This window comes from Mobula hypostoma, chromosome X1 (genome assembly GCF_963921235.1).
Source record: "Mobula hypostoma chromosome X1, sMobHyp1.1, whole genome shotgun sequence".
Taxonomy (NCBI): domain Eukaryota; kingdom Metazoa; phylum Chordata; class Chondrichthyes; order Myliobatiformes; family Myliobatidae; genus Mobula; species Mobula hypostoma.
In genome coordinates this window covers 59,796,500-59,817,722 of record NC_086128.1, presented here as the reverse complement: position 1 = coordinate 59,817,722, position 21,223 = coordinate 59,796,500, and the positions used below count along the sequence as shown (strand labels likewise).

Sequence of the window (21,223 nt, the reverse complement as noted above, 5' to 3'; positions counted from 1 at the left end):
ACCATAAAACCAAGCCCAGCTGTCACATACAAGTCCGCCTGAAATGTCGTCTGTTTATTCCTTTCCATAGATGCCAAGTCGACGTTTTGAGCTGAGACCCTTCATCAGGACTGAATGAGTCTTGATGAAGGATATTGGCCCAACGAGTTGGCTGTTTATTCCTCTCCATAGATGCTGCCTGACCTGCTGAGTTCCTCCAATATTTTGTGTGTGTTGCTCTGGATTTCTAGCATCCTGAGTTTATGGTTTGAAAGAGTTCTGACAGGAGCATGGGACTACTTAATCTTTCTAAACTACCTACCTTTACTTGAGTCTATGGTAACGTTATCAAATGCACTTTACTGATTATTTAAAATGGAATAAACAATACTAAATTGTGTTCCAATTTAGCCAGACCTATCCAAATATGACATGCAGAGAAAAACAAAACCTTCAAAATATCCAACAAATTTACTAAGTTCGGGCTTTTGTGTCCTGTGTTCTAAATGGCATGGGGTGAAATTAATTACTCTTGCTTTGCATGCAAAGTCTAATTTGATGAGCATTTAATCCCCAAATTGTATATTTAGTTGTTGCTATTATTATGTAATGATTGCAATCCCCTATTTTGTGGTTTCCTATGAAAATGTTGGCTAGGTAAGCCATTCTTTCTTTTTGTGTCCAGGAGGAAATCTGTGTAAAATTTCTCGATAGGATGCTCTTACATAGAAACATAGAAAATAGGTGCAGGAGTAGGCCGTTCGGCCCTTCGAGCCTGCACCGCCATTTATTATAATCATGGCTGATCATCCAACTCAGAACCCCACCCCAGCCTTCCCTCCATACCCCCTGACCCCTGTAGCCACAAGGGCCATATCTAACTCCCTCTTAAATATAGCCAATGAACTGGCCTCAACTGTTTCCTGTGGCAGAGAATTCCACAGATTCACCACTCTCTGTGTGAAGAAGTTTTTCCTAATCTCGGTCCTAAAAGGCTTCCCCTTTATCCTCAAACTGTGACCCCTCGTTCTGGACTTCCCCAACATCGGGAACAATCTTCCTGCATCTAGCCTGTCCAATCCCTTTAGGATCTTATACGTTTCAATCAGATCCCCCCTCAATCTTCTAAATTCCAACGAGTACAAACCCAGTTCATCCAGTCTTTCTTCATATGAAAGACCTGCCATCCCAGGAATCAATCTGGTGAACCTTCTTTGTACTCCCTCTATGGCAAAGATGTCTTTCCTCAGATTAGGGGACCAAAACTGCACACAATACTCCAGGTGTGGTCTCACCAAGGCCTTGTACAACTGCAGTAGTACCTCCCTGCTCCTGTACTCGAATCCTCTCGCTATAAATGCCAGCATACCGTTCGCCTTTTTCACCGCCTGCTGTACCTGCATGCCCACTTTCAAAGACTAGTGTATAATGACACCCAGGTCTCGTTGCACCTCCCCTTTTCCTAATCGGCCACGTTGATTAGTGATGGACAAATCCTGAAGCAGAACACTAAGGTCTTCTCCCATCAGCTTGTTGAGATGGTAGTAAACGTTTACTTGAGAACCTGAGACAATGAGCCAGAACCCAAGCCCAAGTATCCCTCATTAATCAGTAGAGCGATAATTCAGGGCAACAGAAATCCCTTTCAACACCTGTGTCAACGCCTCTGAGGGACTATCCTGGGCCTAGCATATCGATGCAGTTACAAAGAAGGCACAACAGTGGCTATATTTCATGAGGAGTTTGAGGAGATTTGGTATGTCACCAAATTTACTCGTAAATTTCTACAGATATACTATGGAGAGCATTCTAACTGATATGGGGGAGGGGGCAAGGCACAGGATCAAAATTACACTACAGAAAGTTGTGAACTCAGTTAAGCTCCACTGTGGACACTAGCCTCCCCAGCATCTGGGACATCTTCAAGGAGTGATGCCTCAAAAAGGTGGCATCCTTTATTAAGGACTCCCATCACCCAAGACATGCCCTCTACTCATTGCTACCATCAGGAAAGGAGGTACAGGAGCCTGAATGCACACACTCAATGATTCAGGAATAGCTTCTTCCCCCTCAGCCACCAGATTCCTAAATGGGCAATGGACCCAATACCTCACTACTTTTTTTTCTCTTTTTGCACTATTTGTTTAACTTTTTAAATATATATGTATATACAGTACTTCTTACTGTCATTTATGGTTTTTGTTATAATGTATTGCATTGTACTGCTGCCGCATAACAACAAATTTCATGTCATAAGCCAGTGATATTAAACCTGATTCTGATTTGGATTCTTTGTATTATCTAAAAGGGGTCACAGGACGACTTCAATTTTAAAAGCACAAGGAAACTAAGTCACAACTGGTTTCAGAGTAGAAATGATCAGGTATCTATTCTATCTGGAAGAATAGTGCACAGACATGGGAGTGAATGGAAAAGAAACTGAGTAAATAAAATGTCCTAAGATGATTTTTAATCTTTCCATATTGACATAAAATTTCTCAGCTTCACACTTCACATCCTCAACTATCCTTTTACTGTCCACCTCACTTTGTAAAGAAAATCAACTCTCTCCCATAGGTTTAGATTATTCCAGGGATACCAGATACCAGTCAATGAGGCAATAGCCAAAGAAGATGTCAATAGACGGCTCCAGACTCTGTCAACTATCACTGTCAGCTTTGCTACTGAGAAATTAGGTTTTGCTGGCTGCTCACTGTGCTGAAACTACTCTCTCCTTGGCATTACGGGGGCTGCGAACAGAAGAGCCATCAGGGTTGTCACAGAGGCTGCTGATAGCCATGGATCCAGAGATGTGACCCATGGACCAATGCTGCTGGGACACAAACCAGGGCCTGAACAACCCTGGTTGAGTCACCTGGTCAAGGGGGTCTGATGCTGAAAGACCCAAAACACCTGATGACTGCAGGTTACATCACTGACTTGTCCCAGTGCATCCTAAAATGTATCTCAGCATCTTGTGAGCCGAAGTTAGCCAAGAATCATGGCTTAGTTGAAATCAGTTAACCCAACAAAGTTGAGGCTCAAGTGGGACATTTTGCATTTCCTTAGCTAACTGAACAACTGTAGAAAGGACTTGTACTGATTTATTTGGTGTGGCAATACAAACTGGATGCAGCATAGCTTGAAGTGTGTAAAACTATTGTGCCCCTTTCCATATTGGAGACCTAACTGCTACCATAATATCTCTCACTGTGATTAAATTCCACTTCATTTTGCATTTTGAAGATGAAGCCTTTAAAAATCCATGTTCAAGCATCATCATCAAAGAAAAAATTTGTCTGGCAACAATTTAAAAAATGTATTCATACCACTGTGCTAGTCAATTAAAATCATCAGCACATTTTAGGGTCATAATTCTGCCTGGATAAAAATGGTATACAATTCTCATGACTCACCCCTCATCAATAAAATGGGTTAACAAAATACTTTGACACAGAGACCAGTGCCCCTAAGATTGGTATTTTAATTAAATAAAGCAAATCTTAACTTGTTAGTTTGGGTTTTTTGTTAATAAGTATAAAATATAAATACTTTGGTGATTAGTGCATTAGTTGTAGTATAGCATAGATACTTTATTAAAGAAACAATATAGATTTATCCTATTTACAAACGGATTTCTTAATAATTAAAATTAAATCTGTTGTTAAATAGCATAAAACTAATATGCATTGAACAAAACTTGCTCATGATTAGGTAGAAATCTTTAATCACCTAGATAATTTAGTTAATCCTGTAGTAAACATTTAATGCAGACTAATATGCCAACAAACTACATTTGATAAATACTAGCAAGTCACAGCATATTCCACAGGTTGAAGGAAGCCTTCAACCGTCTGGAAACTGATCTCCAAAATACTGGTTGCATCAGACTAGCTGAGTATTTCCAGAATTTTGTGTTTAATTTATCTGCAGTGTTTTTGACTTTAACTTACTCATTTCTGACATGATGGGGTGAGAATTTCCTCCAAACTACTCCTGATTCACCATTGTGAAGTTGTTGAAGTGCAACAAAGTCAGCATATAAACGCACAGTCAGCATTTCTGCTTCAGTTCCAGACAAGCTGTGGCACTCCGGCCAGGATACTGCGGAATCTGGTTAACTGCACTGTCATTTTAATCGGGGCAGCCATTTATATGGGCAACTACTAAAGAACAAAAACTAATTGGGAAAATAGCTGGGATTTTGTTCTTTTATTTTGGACACTATGCCATTTAATTGGGACAGGAGACTGCTGCCGAACAGTTTCTAACTAGTCAGTCACATCCACTTGTGTGGTTATTAGACACTACACCGGGCTTAGGGTGAACAGTTTTTAAATAGCATCAGTTGCATGTGATTTTTGTCACTGATAGCTGGCGAGACATAGCCAGTAAGACAATTCAGAACTGTTTTGCTCACTGCAGTTTCAAGCATTCACGCTTGGAGATGCCAGAAATGGCTGGGAATGAAAATTAAACAATTTCACTACTTCAACATGTTAGGAACCACTTAGAATTTGAAGGTATTGATAATCATCTTGAATGTTACAATGAAACTGAAGATTTAGAGGATGTAGTCATCGATAGTATTGTATGAAGGCAGTCCATTATCTACACCAGGTGTCTCCATTGATTTTGTTCATTTACAGTCAATCAAAAGAACACAGCAGTGTACGCTGGATGAATTCCTCCATCAATAACTATTAGGATCTAATACACAGTTTTATAGAACTGTAGTAGTATTGATAGTGTTCTAATTTGTTCTGTATTCCATTTAAATACATAATTTGTTACTCAGTTAAACTTTAGTTTGTATTTTTTATGCCTTTTTACTACAGCATTTCCATGAAACTTTGGTTAATTGGAGCAGCCGCTTAATTAGGCCAAAATGCACTGGGGCCGATGTGTCCCAATTAACCGGAATCAACTGTATTTGCAACCCATGCGCTTCACTCCCTGCAATCTATTGTCTTTCACTTTAAGACATTGAAATCAAGGGCTGCAGAGGTGCCCACAGATGACAGTCACATGGTATGTTAATTGACCACTAATAGCTTTGGAGAGATTAATTTCTGTTAAAAAGATTGAGGCCTGTCAGAGAAGGATTTTATTTCTGACTTACTCTTTCAATCAGAAATCTCTCAAAATCAGGACCATGTGGACATGGCATGAATTGAAATGAACTCGTGCCATCACAGGAGGCTTAGAGCACAGTGGATCTGCAATCCAGATTCATTTCTAATACCACAAAACTACCCGTACCTCTTCTTGTCCCTCATAACAACTGTTCACATTGAGCTAACAAGCAAATCACCTGTGCTCACTCGTATTTAAGGAATGGGGGGGGGGAGCTTAACATAGATAAAATTCGAGGAAGGAAAGGGTGAAAATTTTAAATATATTTTAAAAACAAAGATGAAATTCACTTAAAAATAAAACTCTACTAAAATGGCATTGAGTTTGCTCCCTATGTGTCACATCTTAATTACCTTAGTTAGTGAGGAACTCAAATTAATGAGGAAATGGAGGTCAAAGTAATGAAGGTTCACGAGCCAACACGGTGCTGCTGTGGGTCAGTGAAAAGCAATGCTTCAGTACCTATCAATATGTACATAGTATTTTAAATAACTTCCTAAATACATCTGGGTTTAAGTGCCCTGTCTATCACCAAATCATTCCCTTCCTCTTGGATAGCTGAAACATGCCCTTTGTGAAAACAGGATAAGAAAGTTATTCAAGTTGTGGTGTGGACGCCCAGCTAATCAAGGTTAAACTGGTTCCACAATCCATCCCACAATCTTTTTGCCCTCCTATCATCAGGCAGGAGGTACCATATCATTAGGACAGGGACTATTAGGATGAGAAACAGCTTCTTCCCCAGGCTGTGAGACTACTGAACTCCCTGCCACCACCCAGGTCTCATCACATAAGAGCACCATTATCGTTTACTGTTTAACTTGTATCGTAAATGCACCTTATGTTAACTGTCACTCTTCTGGAATATAATTTATTATTTATTAAGTTACTTGTGGTAATATTACTTTATGTGTTATGTGTGAGTTATACAGTAGGTACTGTGCTGTGTACCTTGGTCCGGAGGGATGTTGTTTCATTTGGCAGTATGGTTGAATGACGATAACTTGAACTTGAACTGCACCAAAACATGGATGGTTAGCAAAGCAAGTTCAAAACTAGCAGCAGTATATTAGTAGCCAGCAAAGCCCTTTGAATTCTGCAGCTACACTCCCGAGTGCCTAACTTGATATCACTCTCTTTAGCCCACACCCACTTTGACCAGCCCCGTACTGTTAACAACCCCCTATCATGAACATATACAACAACTGTAAAGAGAAAGTCAGCTGGGGACCTGACCCTTCATGAGAACAATATTCTAATGATCAGTGTCTAGGGGACAGACTCTTCACTAAAACAATGTTATGACAGTTGGTGTCATTCAGATACTGATTCGGATATCTTTGAAGCAGGTACTGATTTTAGTTTTCTTTCTGGAAAACACCATTTTAAATAAATAAAAACCCCAATCAGCTATATTTCTTGGGATATTTCACCAGGACATCTCATACACAAAGCCACTGGAATTTACAGAGAAATTATTTAGTTGTCTAAAAGACCACTGCCCGCCAATTTGGCTACTCCGATGGGACATCATTCATGCCTGCACAGACAGCAAGGTTTAGGTGGTTTTGGTAATGAATACGACATTATTTCAAATATTATTTCCCTACGATTACCTGCTTTTTTTCTTTAAAAAATCCATCTTGCTGAAATGTGTGTGCATCCCAAAAAAATACAGAACAGCAGAGCCTTTCAGTTTTCTATAAAATGGTTAAGTGAAGGAAGATTGATAGAAAATAACTTTAAAAATACAGTCAATGCTTCTGGGACTGCCGGATTCTATCATTAAACATCTCTAAAGAAAAGAGAGCTTTTTGATGTCCCCAACAATCAGCTGTTTTCCGCCTGTTACTAGGGGAGAAGTAAACCCTCACCATTGGCCCAGCTGCTGAAAGTTTTAGCACTAATCAATTTCCATCAAAGGTATTGATGAAATCGAGATGAGGTCGAATGTCTTTGAGGCTTTACGCTTGTGGACTTAGTATTCGAGTCACTGTCTCTAAGCGGACCTGATGTCGAGCTAGCTGATGGTGAAGATGACAAGGCCGGCTGACAAAGCTCTGAACTTGCATTGCTACTCAAAGTCTTATTACTGGATGCTGGCTGTTCAGATTGCAAATTTCCACTCCGATGACTGGGACAATACTGTGCATCTAGATCATCTGGTCTGAATATTGCCTTGGGTTTAGGTTCTATATCTGGCTGCATGCTTTCCCCCGGATCAGAAGTCTCCCAGGAATCAACTTTCTGCTTTAGTTGGCTCATGTTAGAAGGCTTTCCCCCTCGATGGCTACAGTCTTTGTTCAATCCTAGCTGTTCTTCTTTCCATTCTCTGAAGTGAAACTCTGATAAATCATTCTGTACCACTACCGTGTGTCTCCTTCTAATGTTCTTCTTTCTCCGGGTCTCCGGGGAGTTCTGTTTCCTTAGCCCTACTCCAAACATATCATCTGCTGAGGTTTTCAGCCTAGCTTTTGTTTGATCAGTCAGTATTCGTTTTGAAACTTTGGTTGGATCCTCCTTGTTTGAATCAGTCTTGAGGAAATCGTGTGTCTTGGTGGAATTGGGTTGATTTGAATCATGATACAGATTTGCAACCAATGAAGTCTCTTCATCTTCTTTGATCTTTGCGCTAAGTTCATTTGCACCTTTAGGTTTGGTCAATTTCTTTCTAGCCAAGGTATCGCACTGAATTAACCTGTGGGAATTAAAAGACGGCATATTGCTTAATTTCTGTGTTGCAATCCCTTCTTTGTCAGAGCTTGTATTACTGTCTGACTCACGGCGAGAAAATCTTCCTGAAGTCTGCTGTGAGTTCGAAGCTTTGCCTGGCAGCGTGCGTGTGAGGTAGCCACTTTCATTGTCTGTTTCGATCTGACCTCCACACTCACTGATGAGCTCACTTCTTTCATCGTCAGCTTCGTCGCCCCTGCTCTCAGCAATGGACTGCACTTCAGGACAGATGTTATGATCTAGGGTTGTTGCTATGGACGAAATGGTGGAATAGCCTGAAACAATTGAGCTGGCATCAGTGGCGATCAGCTCCTTGTGCTCCATTTCAGGTGTACGCCACATCTTCAGCTTGAGGCTTTTGGGAAACTGTTCGTTGTTGTTGTAACACTGAGGACCAGGGATAGCTGTTTCATGACCTGTGCATTTTCTTCTTCCGTCTGAATTGAGAAGTTTGAGGGTGACTCCTTCTTTTAAGGAACGATCGGTACCAACTGAAGATGGGCTGATGTGTGGTTTACATGAAGAGTCCAGTTTAGCTTCCTCACTCTCCCATGGAGATATTTGATTGCAGTGCTGGGTGGAATAATTAGATTCTCCTACTTTCTTCCGAATTTCTTTACTAGCAATTGGCTCCACCTCTCTCTTCCTGCTATTATCCAGCTCCCTCTCTTTCTCTCCTGCTACATCCCTCTTTCTGTCCATTCCCTTCTTGTCTAATAATCTCTCTTTGTTAATAGCCTTAATAGGTTCGTGTTCGGAATCATCATCTGTGCTGCTTTCAAGCATTTTCGCCTCTTTTTTCTTCCTCTTACGGTTGGCAGCTGCAAAGATTGACATCACAAGCTCCCTGTTGTAGAGCTCCTTCCTAGATCCCCATGATCCCTACAATAAAACACAACAAAATTAGTCCCACAAACAGTGAACAAGAGAGAAGTGTATAAGAAAAGAAAAATATGAATATATTGGCATCCTGGAATCTAAGTCATTGGGTATACCTGAGATGCTTAAGGAGAGTTAATCTGCCCCAAAAATTACTGGCTAACTTTTATCGATGTGCAATAGAGGGCACATCCATCTGACATACTGACATATGGAATGACAGTCTGGTATTCCAGCTGCAGCAAGACAGATCACAAAGCACTCCAACGGGTGATTAGGATGGCTCAGCACATCACTGGGACACAGCTACCAGCCCTGGAGACAATCTACAACTCTCAATGCTCGTAATATCATTAAAGACCTATCCTAGCCTGGACACTGTCTGTTCAATCTCCCGCTATCTGGTAGGAGATACAGAAATATCTCAGCCAAGACAGTAAGACTGAAAAACAGCTTCTTCCCGAGGGCTGTTGTGCAGCTGAATAATGTTATACCCCAGCCCGCCGATGGCCTTTGAGTGTTACCAAAGACACTTGTTGCTTGTAAATATGGATTAAAAAAAAAATTAAGCTGTACCACATGCATTGTAAATCTCTGTTTTGCATGGACTGGAGTAGAACCGCAATCTGGAGTAGACGCAGAAAGGATGTTTCCTAAGGTTGAGGAGTCTAGGACCAAAAGGCACAGTCTCAGATTAGCCAGAGGGTGGTGAATCTGTGCAATTCGTTGACACAGATGGCTGTAGAGGCCTAGTCACTGAGTATATTTAAAGCAGAGATTGATAGATTCTTTATTAGTAAGGACATCAAAGGTTACGGGGAGAAGGCAGGAGAATGGAATTGAGAGGGATAATAAGTCAGCCATGTTGGAATGAAGGAGCAGACTAGATGGACTGAACAGTGTAATTCTGCTTCTAAATAAAATGCAATTACAAATGCAGATGAGCTGTTTTTAAAAAATGAGATAAATTCTGGACGCCAGATGTAAAGAGGCACAGAAATTATTTATATGGAGCATGAGTAACCGAGTATTTTAGAAATCTGTAGGTTCTGGGAAGGAATAAAGTCCTTACCCCATCAGGGAGGATGCCATGTAGCATCACACCAGGACCACCAGACTCAAAAACAGTTCCTTTCCCCAAGCAGTAAGGCTGATCAACACCTCTACCCACTAACCCACCCCACCACACCCCCAACCACCACTACTTAATCATTTCCTGTCAGAGTCACCGTATGTACAGACACTCCTGTGCCTAGCATCACTTTATGGACATACAATCAATCTATGTATATAAGCTATCTTATCTATTTATATTTATTGAGTTTTCTATGATTGTGTTCTTTTGTGCTTCATTGGGTCCGGAGTAAGAATTATTTCATTCTCCGTTACACTGGAAATGACATTAAACAATCTTGAATCCCGAATCTTAAGGAACGTTGTAGCCATGAGCTTCTTGAAGAAGTGAGTTAGTTAGTAGTAGTGAGATTAATCTGTATCTCAGTACAGTTAGAATACATGGAAAACACACACACCATCTCAGTTCACACATTTAGAGCTTAAAAAATGGTACAAAGAAATAACGTACACAATTGTTGGTGAAATAGTTGAATTATAGAAGTCTCGAAATATTTTAACCCTTACCTTGGACTTTGCTGAATCACTTGTGGTCGAATCTGCAAGTTCAACAGAAAAATAGCACCAATTAGGAGTGACTCAGCTTAATAGTTACCACTGCAACGTTATTAATGGTTAGGTTAGGAGTCACATGACAAAACACAGCCAACAGAACAGGCCACAAATAAAGCAGTGCTCTCTGCAACATGGAGATCACAGCATGGCAATGAACTTCAAAATTATATGCATCTATTTGCATTTTCAGCATTTATTGGCATCATTGGTCGTTCTAACAGAACTGAGGATTGTCTGCTTAAAACCAGAGAATAAAATAAAAGCAATTGACCATAGACAGGTAACTAATAGGATCTGGTTTTTATATATTATTTGTATATTAACATATTATTATAACTAACAATAGATGCAATTTAAGTCACCAAGGCTGGTGAAAAAAAGAGAAACCAGATGATAACAGCATTTCAACATGGAACACCCATAGACTAAAGGAAGGGTTCCCAACCTTTTTATGCCATGCAGCCTTACCATTAACCGAGGGGTCTGCAGACCCCAGGTTGGAAACCCCTGGACAAAAGCAACTCGGAGGCAACAAATTTTATAACCTCCATCAATTCTTTGTAAATTAGTTCATCTCAAGTATGCAAAATCTGAAAATGCAAATCCCTGATTATATGTAAATAAACTTGTTTAACAGGCGCTCAACATTATTAAACACATTCAGCCATGCCCATTAGAAATAATTCATTGTTAATACAGAGCCTGCTCATTTGTTGATTCTGCAGGGGGGGATGTTTGCTGCATCTTTGTACATTGAAGGTGACAGGCATCAGTACAACACTTTACTGAGCAGTAACAGATTACCTTCCAGATAAAGTGAAGCCTGGCTTCGTGCTTCCTCAGAACCTATCATCTTTGGTGAGAGATCTCATTTATTTCTGTCATGACTTCTTACATTCAGCAACCCTTGCAGAACAACACACAATTTTGACCTAGGCTCTGCTAATGCCACTCAAGTTAGTGAGGTTTAGCTTTGTTGAATTATCTACTGTACTCTTTTCTCTTTCCATCTCCTTCGACTGGGGAAAATACTTGGCTTCCGGGAGACCTTTATCCTTCATCATCAACAGAAGCTTGCCAGTGAAGCGGAAAATATTTACCCTCACACGAGATGAGTCAATACAATACAGTATTGTATGTTGTCCTCTTCTTCAACGAACAGTGGTTGAGGCTTCTATATTACTAACCGCAAGTTTACTAACTTTAGTTCGAGGGACAGGTTTAATCAGCTGCTACGTTCTGTACCTAGCCAAATCATTCCAATAATTATTCCATATTCTCAAGATGGTAATGTGCAGTTGGAATTTATTCCGTACAAAAACTTGTACAGGTGAGTAAGTACACCTGGTTCTTAATCTTGGTAAATTAATTACCGTGTTCAAAGTCATATAAATGAAAATAGGCCATTCAGCCCACCATGACTACACTACCCATCCATAATTCCGTCTTCCAGCACTCGGTCCATAGCCTTTTATGTGCAAGAGATTCAAGTGCTTATTTAGACTCTCCTTAAATGCTGTCAATGACTCAGCTTCCACTGCTCTCTCAGACAACATACTTCAGATACTCTCCACTCTCTTGGTGAAAAAAGTCCCCTTCACATCCCTTCTAAATCTCTTACCTTTTAATGTAGATCTATGTCCTGGAGTGTACCTAGCAATGGTAAGGGGAATGGTTTCCTGCAGTCTAGCCTACCTATACCATTCATGACTTTATAAACTTCAATCATGTCCCCTCTTAAACTTCAGTTGTCCTGGGACAACTGACTCAGGTTCTGAATAACACGCACAAAATGCTGGTGGAACTCAGCACGAAAGGCAGCATCTATAGAGAGGAATAAACAGCCGACTTTTTGGGCCAAGGCTCTTCATCAGGACTGTGAAGGATTTTATGACCCTCTTGTGCTTATGACATAGATGCCCCAGTCTGTCATCATAAATGAAATGTTTTGTTCCAGACAAAATCCTGGTGAATCTCCTCTGTACCTTCTCTTTCTTCACTATCACATTTCCTATAGCGTGGTGACCACCACACATAGTACTCCAACTGAGATCTGACCAATGTTTTAGCATTTGTGTATGTTGCTTTGGATTTCCAGCATCTGCAGAACCCCTCGTGTTTATAATTTGCTGCTCCATTGCAAAGTCTCTTTGAGAGATGCATACCCTGAAGAAGTTTAAATCTTCTTTTCGACGGGAGCTCAGTGAGACCCTCTTCCACTGCTACCCCTCTGTGATCTCTGTTGCCCTCCGACTATTCGGCCATGTACTTACCCAGACTTGCTAGCACAGCCATGTACACCTTCTAGCTATCCTCCTTCCCCACCCCCCACCTTTTTATTCTTGCGTCTTCCCCCTTCCTTTCCAGTCTTGGCCTGAAACACCCACTATTTAGTTATTTGAATAGATGCTTTCTGACTTGCTGAGTCCCTCCAGCATCTTGTGTGTGTGTCCCTTTGGATTTCCAGCATCTGCAAAATTTCTTGTGTCATGTTTTATAAAGTTGGACTATAACCTCAATTACCCTGACTAAAGGCCAGTATCTCATATGTCTTCATAATGTTATCTACCTGCTCTGACACCTGCAAGGATCTTCGGATTTGTCAGTGAGGTCCCTCTATTCCTCAATACTCCCAGGGATACTGCCACTCATGGAGTATGCGCCAGCCACATAGGTACTCCAAAAATGCAACACCAACTATTTATCTGGATTAAACTCCATCTCCATTGGGAGGGAGATTCAAGAGCCTTAGGTCCCACACCATCAGGTTCCTGAACCAGTATGCTTCAGTCAACTCAACTCTGAACTGATTCCATAACCTATGGATTCACTTTCAAGGACTCTACAACTCATGTTCTCAGTATTATCTATTTATCTATTTATTATTACTACTATCTGTTTCTCTTTTTGTATTTGCACAATTTGTCTTCTATTGCACATTGGTTGTTTGTCCATAATTGTGTACAGTTTTTCATTGATTCTATTGTTTTCCTTTATTCTACTGTGAATGCCTGCAAGAAAATGAATCTCAGGGTAGTATATGGTGAGATATTCATACTTCTCTACTCTGTGCAAAGGCTAACCATCTGATAGACCTTGTTTAAAACCAATTATTCAGAAGCATCATTTATAAGTTAGAACAGCGGTTCCCAAACTTTTTTTATGGCATGGACACCTACTATTAGCCAAGGGGTCTGTGGACCCCAAGTTAGGAGCCTCTGAGTTTGAATATCCTGTAATATGCGTCAGTGTAAGCTACAAATTCAAATAGATCCATCTCTAACAATTCACTTACACGCTTTTTAAAGCAGGTTTTATATTGTATAATAGGATGTGTTTAGTTTGGCACCCACTCATCACTCTCTGGTACCCCTCCTCCTTCCCTTTCTCCCGTTATCCACTCTCGTTTCCTATCAGACTTCTTCTTCAGCCCTTTACCTTTTCCACCTTTCACCTCGCAGCTTCTCACTTCATCCAGCATTCCCTTATCACCTGCCGGCTTGTACTCCTTCCCTTCCCCCAGCCTCCTTGTTCTGGCTTCTTCCCCCTCCCAGTGTCCTGATGAAGGGTCTCAACATGAAACGTAGGCTGCAGATGCTGCCTGGCTTATTGAGTTCTACCAGCACTCTGCATGTTATGCTAGGAAGAGAATGCCTCACACTAGCAGTCTCTTTGCCCCAATCACATTACCCAATCTAAAATTATCCATTTTCCACATCAGATTTTGAAACAAGCCCATTTAATGTAGCTTTGTGCTGTGGCCCATACCCAAGCAATGGATTGGAATTGACTTAAAACTCATTTGACATGGCAGCCTTAGCTAACAGACAAAGAGAATGGATACAAATTCAGGTCCTGGGAGGTAAGCAACGACTTAGTTCAAAAACACAAGAGATTGTGCAGATGCTGGAAATACAGAGGAACAAACACAAGATAGGTCAGGCAGCATCTATGGAGAGAAATGAACAGTCGACGGCTCAGACTGAAACATCGACTCTTTATTCCTTTCAATAGATGCTGTCTGACCTGCTGAGCTCCTCCAGTATTTTGTGTTTGTCTTAGTTCACAGTCTCCTACCTCTTAGTTTTAATATTAATGTACAACAAATTTCCTAAACATTGTATTATTAATGAAACGCTAGTTCGTAAACTTCAGTGTGCATACCCCATTTTAAATGAACAACACCTAGAGCACATACCCCATGAAACCCAGAACAGAGCATCCTGACTGGTTGCATCATTGCTTGGTATGGAAACACCAATGCCAGAGGAAGAAAAAACCTACAAAAAGTGATGGATACAGCCCAGTCCATCATAGGCAACACCCTCCCCACCACTGAGCACATCTACAAGGAAGCAGCATCCATCATCAAGGACCCCCACCATTCAGGTTATACTTTCTTTTCACTGCTGTCATCAGGAAGGAGGTACAGAAGCCTTAGGTCCCACACCACCGGGTTCAGGAAGTTATTACCCTTCAACAATCAGCCTCCTGAACCAGCGTGGGTAACTTCACTCACCTCAACACTGAATTAATTTCACAACCTACAGTCTCACTTTCAAGGACTCTAAAATTCATGTTCTCAGTACTATTTACTTTTTTTGTATTTGTACACTCAGTTTGTCTTCTTTTGTACATTGGTTGCTCGTCAGTAGTTTTTCATTGATTCTATTGTATTTCTGTGTTCTACTGTGAATGCCTGCAAGAAAATGAATCTCAGGGTAGTATGTGGTGACATATATGTACTTTGATAATAAATTTACTTTGACCTTCAAAGTAAGCAATGTAGAAATGAACATATTCCCTCTGGACAGTAAACGGACCTAAAAATTGTTCTACAGCAGCAAAGGTATGTCAACATAGTGCTATGGGAGGGCATGAAAGCAGCATGGAAATATACCAATCAGTTCAATTGTTTTGTGTATAAATCCCAAAGTGCTGATACAAGAGACCAAAGCAATTCATCTGCTGATGATCTCTTATTTTTTGGGACTTCCATGGTCTGGTATGATTCCTCAATGGACTAATCAGAATTAGGCACCAACCACAAACAAGAGAAAATCTGCAGACACTGGAAATCCAAGCAACACACACCAGCAGCTCCTCTAGCATCTTGCGTGTGTTGCTTAGACACCAACCACCTCACTTAGAGCAAAAAAGTTTAAAGATTTATTTTCAATAGAATATATCTACCAGCGAATTGCTTTCTTAAGTTTCTCACTTATCATCATGCAAGTACTGTGTCAAGGTTAAAGGATTCAAGTTCAGACAATGAGATTTTGCTCACATAAAATGCAAAGCTGTTTTCAATTAAAATTGTTAATATTAGGACTCCACACAACAGGCAAGAAAGACAGAATTAGAGTGGAGTATGAAAGACGAAGAAATGATGGAATTAAGGCAGAGTGCAAACTATGTTTGCTAAACATTGCTGAAATTTCACTAATATAAAAAGCTATATATGCTTCTTCAAAATGTTTGGCCCAAGTAATCAAACAATAAATTACACTTTTAATCCTCCCACCTCAGAAGAGTGCAACTTTCTACTCTATCATCTTTCATTGACTTCACATGCCTGCTCTGTGCCAGCCAAGATCCCCCACCTGAGCCCGTCCCGTCTCCCTCTCTTCTTCCTACTACCATTGGACAGAAGGTGCAGGAGTCTTGGTTCCCATGTCACCACGTTCAGGAATAGTTGTTGCCCTGCATCCGTCAGGCTCCTGGCTTCACTTGCCTCAGTGCTGAACTGACTCCACAGCCTGTGGACCAGGAGTTCCCAAACTTTTTTTATGCCATGGACATCTGCAATTAACCGAGTGTACAGTGTACACTCAGTTTTAGGGTATCTGCCTTTGTTGTGTAAGTTCTTTTTCATGGATTCTTTGTACTTCCTTATTTTCCTATGGATGCCAGCGAGAAGATGAATCTAAAGGTTGTATATGGGATACATATTTTGATAATAAATTTACTTTGAATTTTGAATGTTAGGTGTCTTAGGTAAAGACAAAATTATAGGAGAATCAATGCTAAAGCACAATGCCTGATACCAAAATAAGTTAGTTAAAGCCAAGGTGGAAAAATAGTCTGATGTATTTTTCAATGAAAATGTTATATTGTAATTATTTACAAAATAGTAGGGTACATTAGGTTATGGGGAGGGTGCGTTTAACTGTCACATAATATATTGGACGGGTCATCATGGTGAATGCTGTCTATTCTCTTTAATGTCGGATGACAATCGGGCAGGGTGTACAGCAAGTAACTGATCCAATGCTGCATGGGATGACAGGTTAACCTCTATCACTTTAGATTTATGTAAAATAATACTGGAAATAATGTAAGGACACAGCAGTAGAATACAGCTACTATCTACTCAGACAAACTTTACAAGGACGTTGTTGGGAGAGGTTGAACAGGCTAGGCTTTATTCCCTGGAGTGTAGGAGAGCGAGGGGAGATTTGATAGAGGTGTACAAAATGATGAGGAGTATAGATAGGGGAAATGCAAGCAGGCTTTTTCCTTTGAGGTTGGGTGAGACTAGAACTAGAGCTCACAGGTTAAGTGTGAAAGGTGAAATGTTTAAGGGGAACTTCACTCAGAGGGTGGTGAGAGTGTGGAACCAGCCATCAGCTGAAGCGGTGGATGCGGCTTCGATTTCAACATTTGAGAAGTTTGGACAAGTACGTGGATGGGAGGGGTGTGGAGGGCTTTGGTCCAGGTGCAGATCAATGGAATTAGGCAGCACTGGATAGGCTGAATGGCCTGGTTCTGTGCTGTTGTGTTCTATGGCTCTACTCCCACATTGACATCGCATGCAGCAACTTGCTGCCTCGGGACTTTCCCAGTCTGCAATTTGTTACAACAAAATTTGTCCTTGCTAAAGTAATGAATGGATTGCCTGTTCATCACCTTCATGGAATTTAATGGAATAGGCAGATAAGGTTTGTCAGTAATTCACTACTAAAACAAAATAATCTTAATTTTGCTTCTTAGCAAAAGAAACATAAAGGACTAAAGACTCTTTTATATAAAAAAATCTAATCTTGTACATGGGGAAACTACTATGGTAGTTTTCTGTAGAACTGAAGGATCAAAGTCACTGACTTTGACCCCTCACCTTCCTATCACAGCATCTCACTATTACTGATTCTGTGAACAAAATTAAAACTGTTTATAAAGCTAGTTAACTTTTCTTGGAATGAAAATCACAGACTGGGCTGCAACTCTGAAACACAAGAATTCTCTGAAACATGAATGCTGTAGTATACTGTACACGATTCCAAATACATTATTTTGCAGTTAATGTATTACAATTATGCCATACACACCCTCTTACTTCAGATTTGGTCCAATATGTGGAAAGAGCTCTTTTTTCAGGACTTTAAAAATAAATAACTCAGATACTATAGCTTACACTCTGCATGAGATGGTAATGGTAGCTTCAGTTATAAGAAAGAGTGGAGGAGATGTGGGGCTTAGTACATCACCAGAAGCTTGCAAACTATAAGAGTGACAAGAGAATTGATCTGATTATTGAAATTCAGGGGTGACTGGGCAAAACAAACATAAGAATTTTAAGTTTTAAAATTGCAATGTGATGGGATAAGCAAGATGAGATGGGTCTGCGAGTCTACTGGGGAAGTCAGAAGTCCGCAAGTCCACTAGAGACTGGAGACCAGAGTTGGTCTGTCCTGGTGTTGGAGGACTGTCTGTGTGCTTGTCTGGATGGGTGGGTGGGTGCGGAGGAGGAAAGGAACTTATTTTGCTGTAGTTTTGTTGCTGTTGCTCTGATGTTGATGCTTGTGTTGTTCTGCTGAATATGTTGGTAATTCAATGCTGGCGCCAGAATGTGTGGTGACACTTGTGGGCTGCCCCTCAGCATATCTTTCAGTTGTGTTGGTTGTTAACACATATGATGAATTTCACCGTATGTTTTGATGTACATAGTAAATAAATGAATCTGAATGAATGAGTGCAGTGGGGATGTTGAGTTGCAATATTTAATTTTGTGTCTGATACAACTGCATATCAAATTATAAGATATATATGTATTAGATGGAAATTGTAGTGTAATCTGCATGGACACTCACAAGTTTCATTCTACCATTTTGGTGCATAATGGGTGGATTTCTGTGGATCATCTGTTACCTCAGTTACATGCATGCAAGTGCCGTATTGCATACAGTTCTGGTTGGCCCATTATAGCAAGGATTTCAGGGCTTTGGAGAGGGTGCAGAAGAGATTTACCAGGATGCTAGTTGGATTAGAGGGCATGTGCTATAACAAGAGGTTGGACAAATTTGGGTTGTTTTCTCTGGAGCTAAAGAGGCTGAGGGGAGATCTGATAGTGGTTTATGATTATGAGAGACATAGATAGAGTAGACAGACAACATCTTTTTCCAAGGGTTGAATTGTCTAATACAAGAGGGCATGAATTTAAGATGAGAGGGTGTAATTTCAAAAGAGATGTGAAGGGCAAATGGTGAAGGGCATTTTTTTTTACACAGAGTGTGGTGGGTGCCTGGGGTGGTGGTAGAGGCAGATACATCAGGAACTTTTAAGTGATGTTTAGATAGGCACCTGAATATGAGGAAAATGGAAGGATATGGATATCCTGTAGGCAGAAGGGATTAGTTTAGTTGGCCAATTGATTACTAATTTAATTGTTTCGGCATAACATTGTGGGCCGAAAGGCCTGTTCCTGTGCTGACTGTTCTATGTTCTACATAAAGTTAACACAGCTTATTAGAATCAAGGTAAACATTTCCAGTTGGGACAAACCCTGGATAGCCTTGTGTAAGCGGGTATTCAAAAGTAAACACTGATGGAAAAGAGAAGTAATTTTATGTTTGCACTTAATCACGCATAAGAATCTGCCAGTTCATTCTCTTTATTAATTTTGTCTTTTTTGACTTTCTGGGCATGATTTTGTCTTTTTTGATTTTCTGCGCATGCAAACAATACTTCAGTTGAAGCACAGACCCAAGTCTCATCCACTTTCTCTTCATGATCAACAAACGTTTCTTGTTAAACGGAGCGTTACGACAGAGGAGCTAGATCCTACCCAGTTTTATTTCTCCACGAGGTCCGCTTTAGGAACAAGAAATAGTAGAAAGAACGTAAGGAAACACCCAATACAGAGAGGAAATTGGAAAAAAGAAGCAGCAATTCCTATGATTCCTTAACTTCACCATCCTTATCATGTAATATAGCTTAAGAAACTGCAGCTATGTCTTTACAGATTATTTATCATTGATTAAAATAATCAGATTTCTGTTTAGGTTTGATTGATAGCTACCTGATAAGGGGTAAGAGAGCTGTGAAATAAGACTATATGACCAAAGGTCGGGGAGTACACCTGGTTGAAATAATTCTTGCTTTTTTTTTGATAACCTCAATGCAATCTTTAGCATCTACATTAGACTCTCTCACCATGGTTGTAATATCACCATGCTGAACAACTTGACCTTTCATCTAGTGTCAAGGCTGGTGATAGACAGATATGTTAGAGGCATTGAAGAGACTCTTGGATAGACATGATGAAATGAAAGTTGTTCAAAATATCCATTAAAAAGACTATTAATCCATTTTTACTGTAAAGACCATAAGACATAGGTGCAGAATACAGCCATTTGGTCCATCAAGCCTGCTCCACCATTCCATCATGGCTGATTTATTTTACCTCTCAACCCCATTCTCCTGCCTTCTCCTTGTAACTTTTTGACACCTTGTTTAATCAAGAACCTATCAGCCTCTTATTTAAATATACTCAATGACTTGGCCTCCATAGACTCACTACTGTCTGGCTAAAGAAATTCCTCCTCATCTCTGTTCTAAAAGGACATCCTTCTGTTGAGAGGCTGTGCCCTCTGGTTTTGAACTCTCCCACTATAAGGAAACATTCTCTGTATGTCCGCTCTATCAAGGTCTTTCAATATTCGATAAGTTTCAATGACATCTCCCCTCATTCTTCAAGCAAGTCAAGGCTCAGAGTCAACAAACATTCCTCATACATTAACCCTTTCATTCTCGTGAACCTCCTTTGGATCCTCTCTCTAAAGACAGCATATCCTTACTTGGAATGGTCAAACAGGAATAGGAATAAGGGATCAGTGTTCTAATGATTACCGGCCCGCCAACAGATTTAGAAATATTGATTTGCTTGTTATTAAATGCTACCAGAATTAACTTCTTGTTTACTTATACTTCAATAGCAAAAAAAAGTCCAAAATGATTTTTAAAAATTGCATGCCAAGATATTCCATTCAAGCATTACTGCAACTCGTTATAACAATTAAGGGTGTTTATAATTCACAGATGGTACGCCGTTTCACTCAAGGACAATGAACTTTATGGTGAGAGGCAAAGATAGACCAGTCAAGCTATAAGAAGAGCACGTGAGAAGGACCTGAAAAGAACACACACAAGTGAAAGACAGATGCATGTTTAGATGCAGTTTTCAAATTATTGCTAATTAACTAATTCCTGGACAGTCTGTATATTCATCAGCCACCAAACCAGATTCTGCTGAAGATGTAAACTATTGGTCTAAGTTACTTAAGTAAACAAATGAGTTTTAAAAACATCACTCATTATTATAGTATAAATTATAGCACATTAATAATATTACCAAATATCATATTTCATGCAAACATCATAGTGTACTCCAGAAGTATTTTTTCTTTAATAATATATTTTATAAGAGGATCATCTGTAACCTGAATCCTACAGTCAGTTAAGTACTATGGTGGGCTGAAAAATAACTATAGCCACAATTCTAATGGATGACTCCATAACAATGCTTATT

General features: G+C 40.1%; 1 protein-coding gene across 5 annotated transcripts in view; it reads right to left on the bottom strand.

Annotated features, from left to right (window-relative positions):
• Positions 1-1,040: 1,040 nt before the first annotated feature.
• LOC134340331 (rho GTPase-activating protein 23-like) overlaps positions 1,041-21,223 on the bottom strand; it is a 490,201-nt gene continuing 470,018 nt past the window's right edge. For all 5 annotated transcript variants that reach the window (XM_063037438.1, XM_063037439.1, XM_063037437.1 and 2 more), the window contains 2 exons: positions 10,369-10,400; positions 1,041-8,730 (listed from right to left, as the gene is read on the bottom strand). In XM_063037438.1, the coding sequence (XP_062893508.1) occupies positions 7,033-8,730; positions 10,369-10,400 (1,730 nt within the window). In that variant the 3' untranslated portion in view covers positions 1,041-7,032. The remainder of the gene's footprint in view (positions 8,731-10,368; positions 10,401-21,223) is intronic.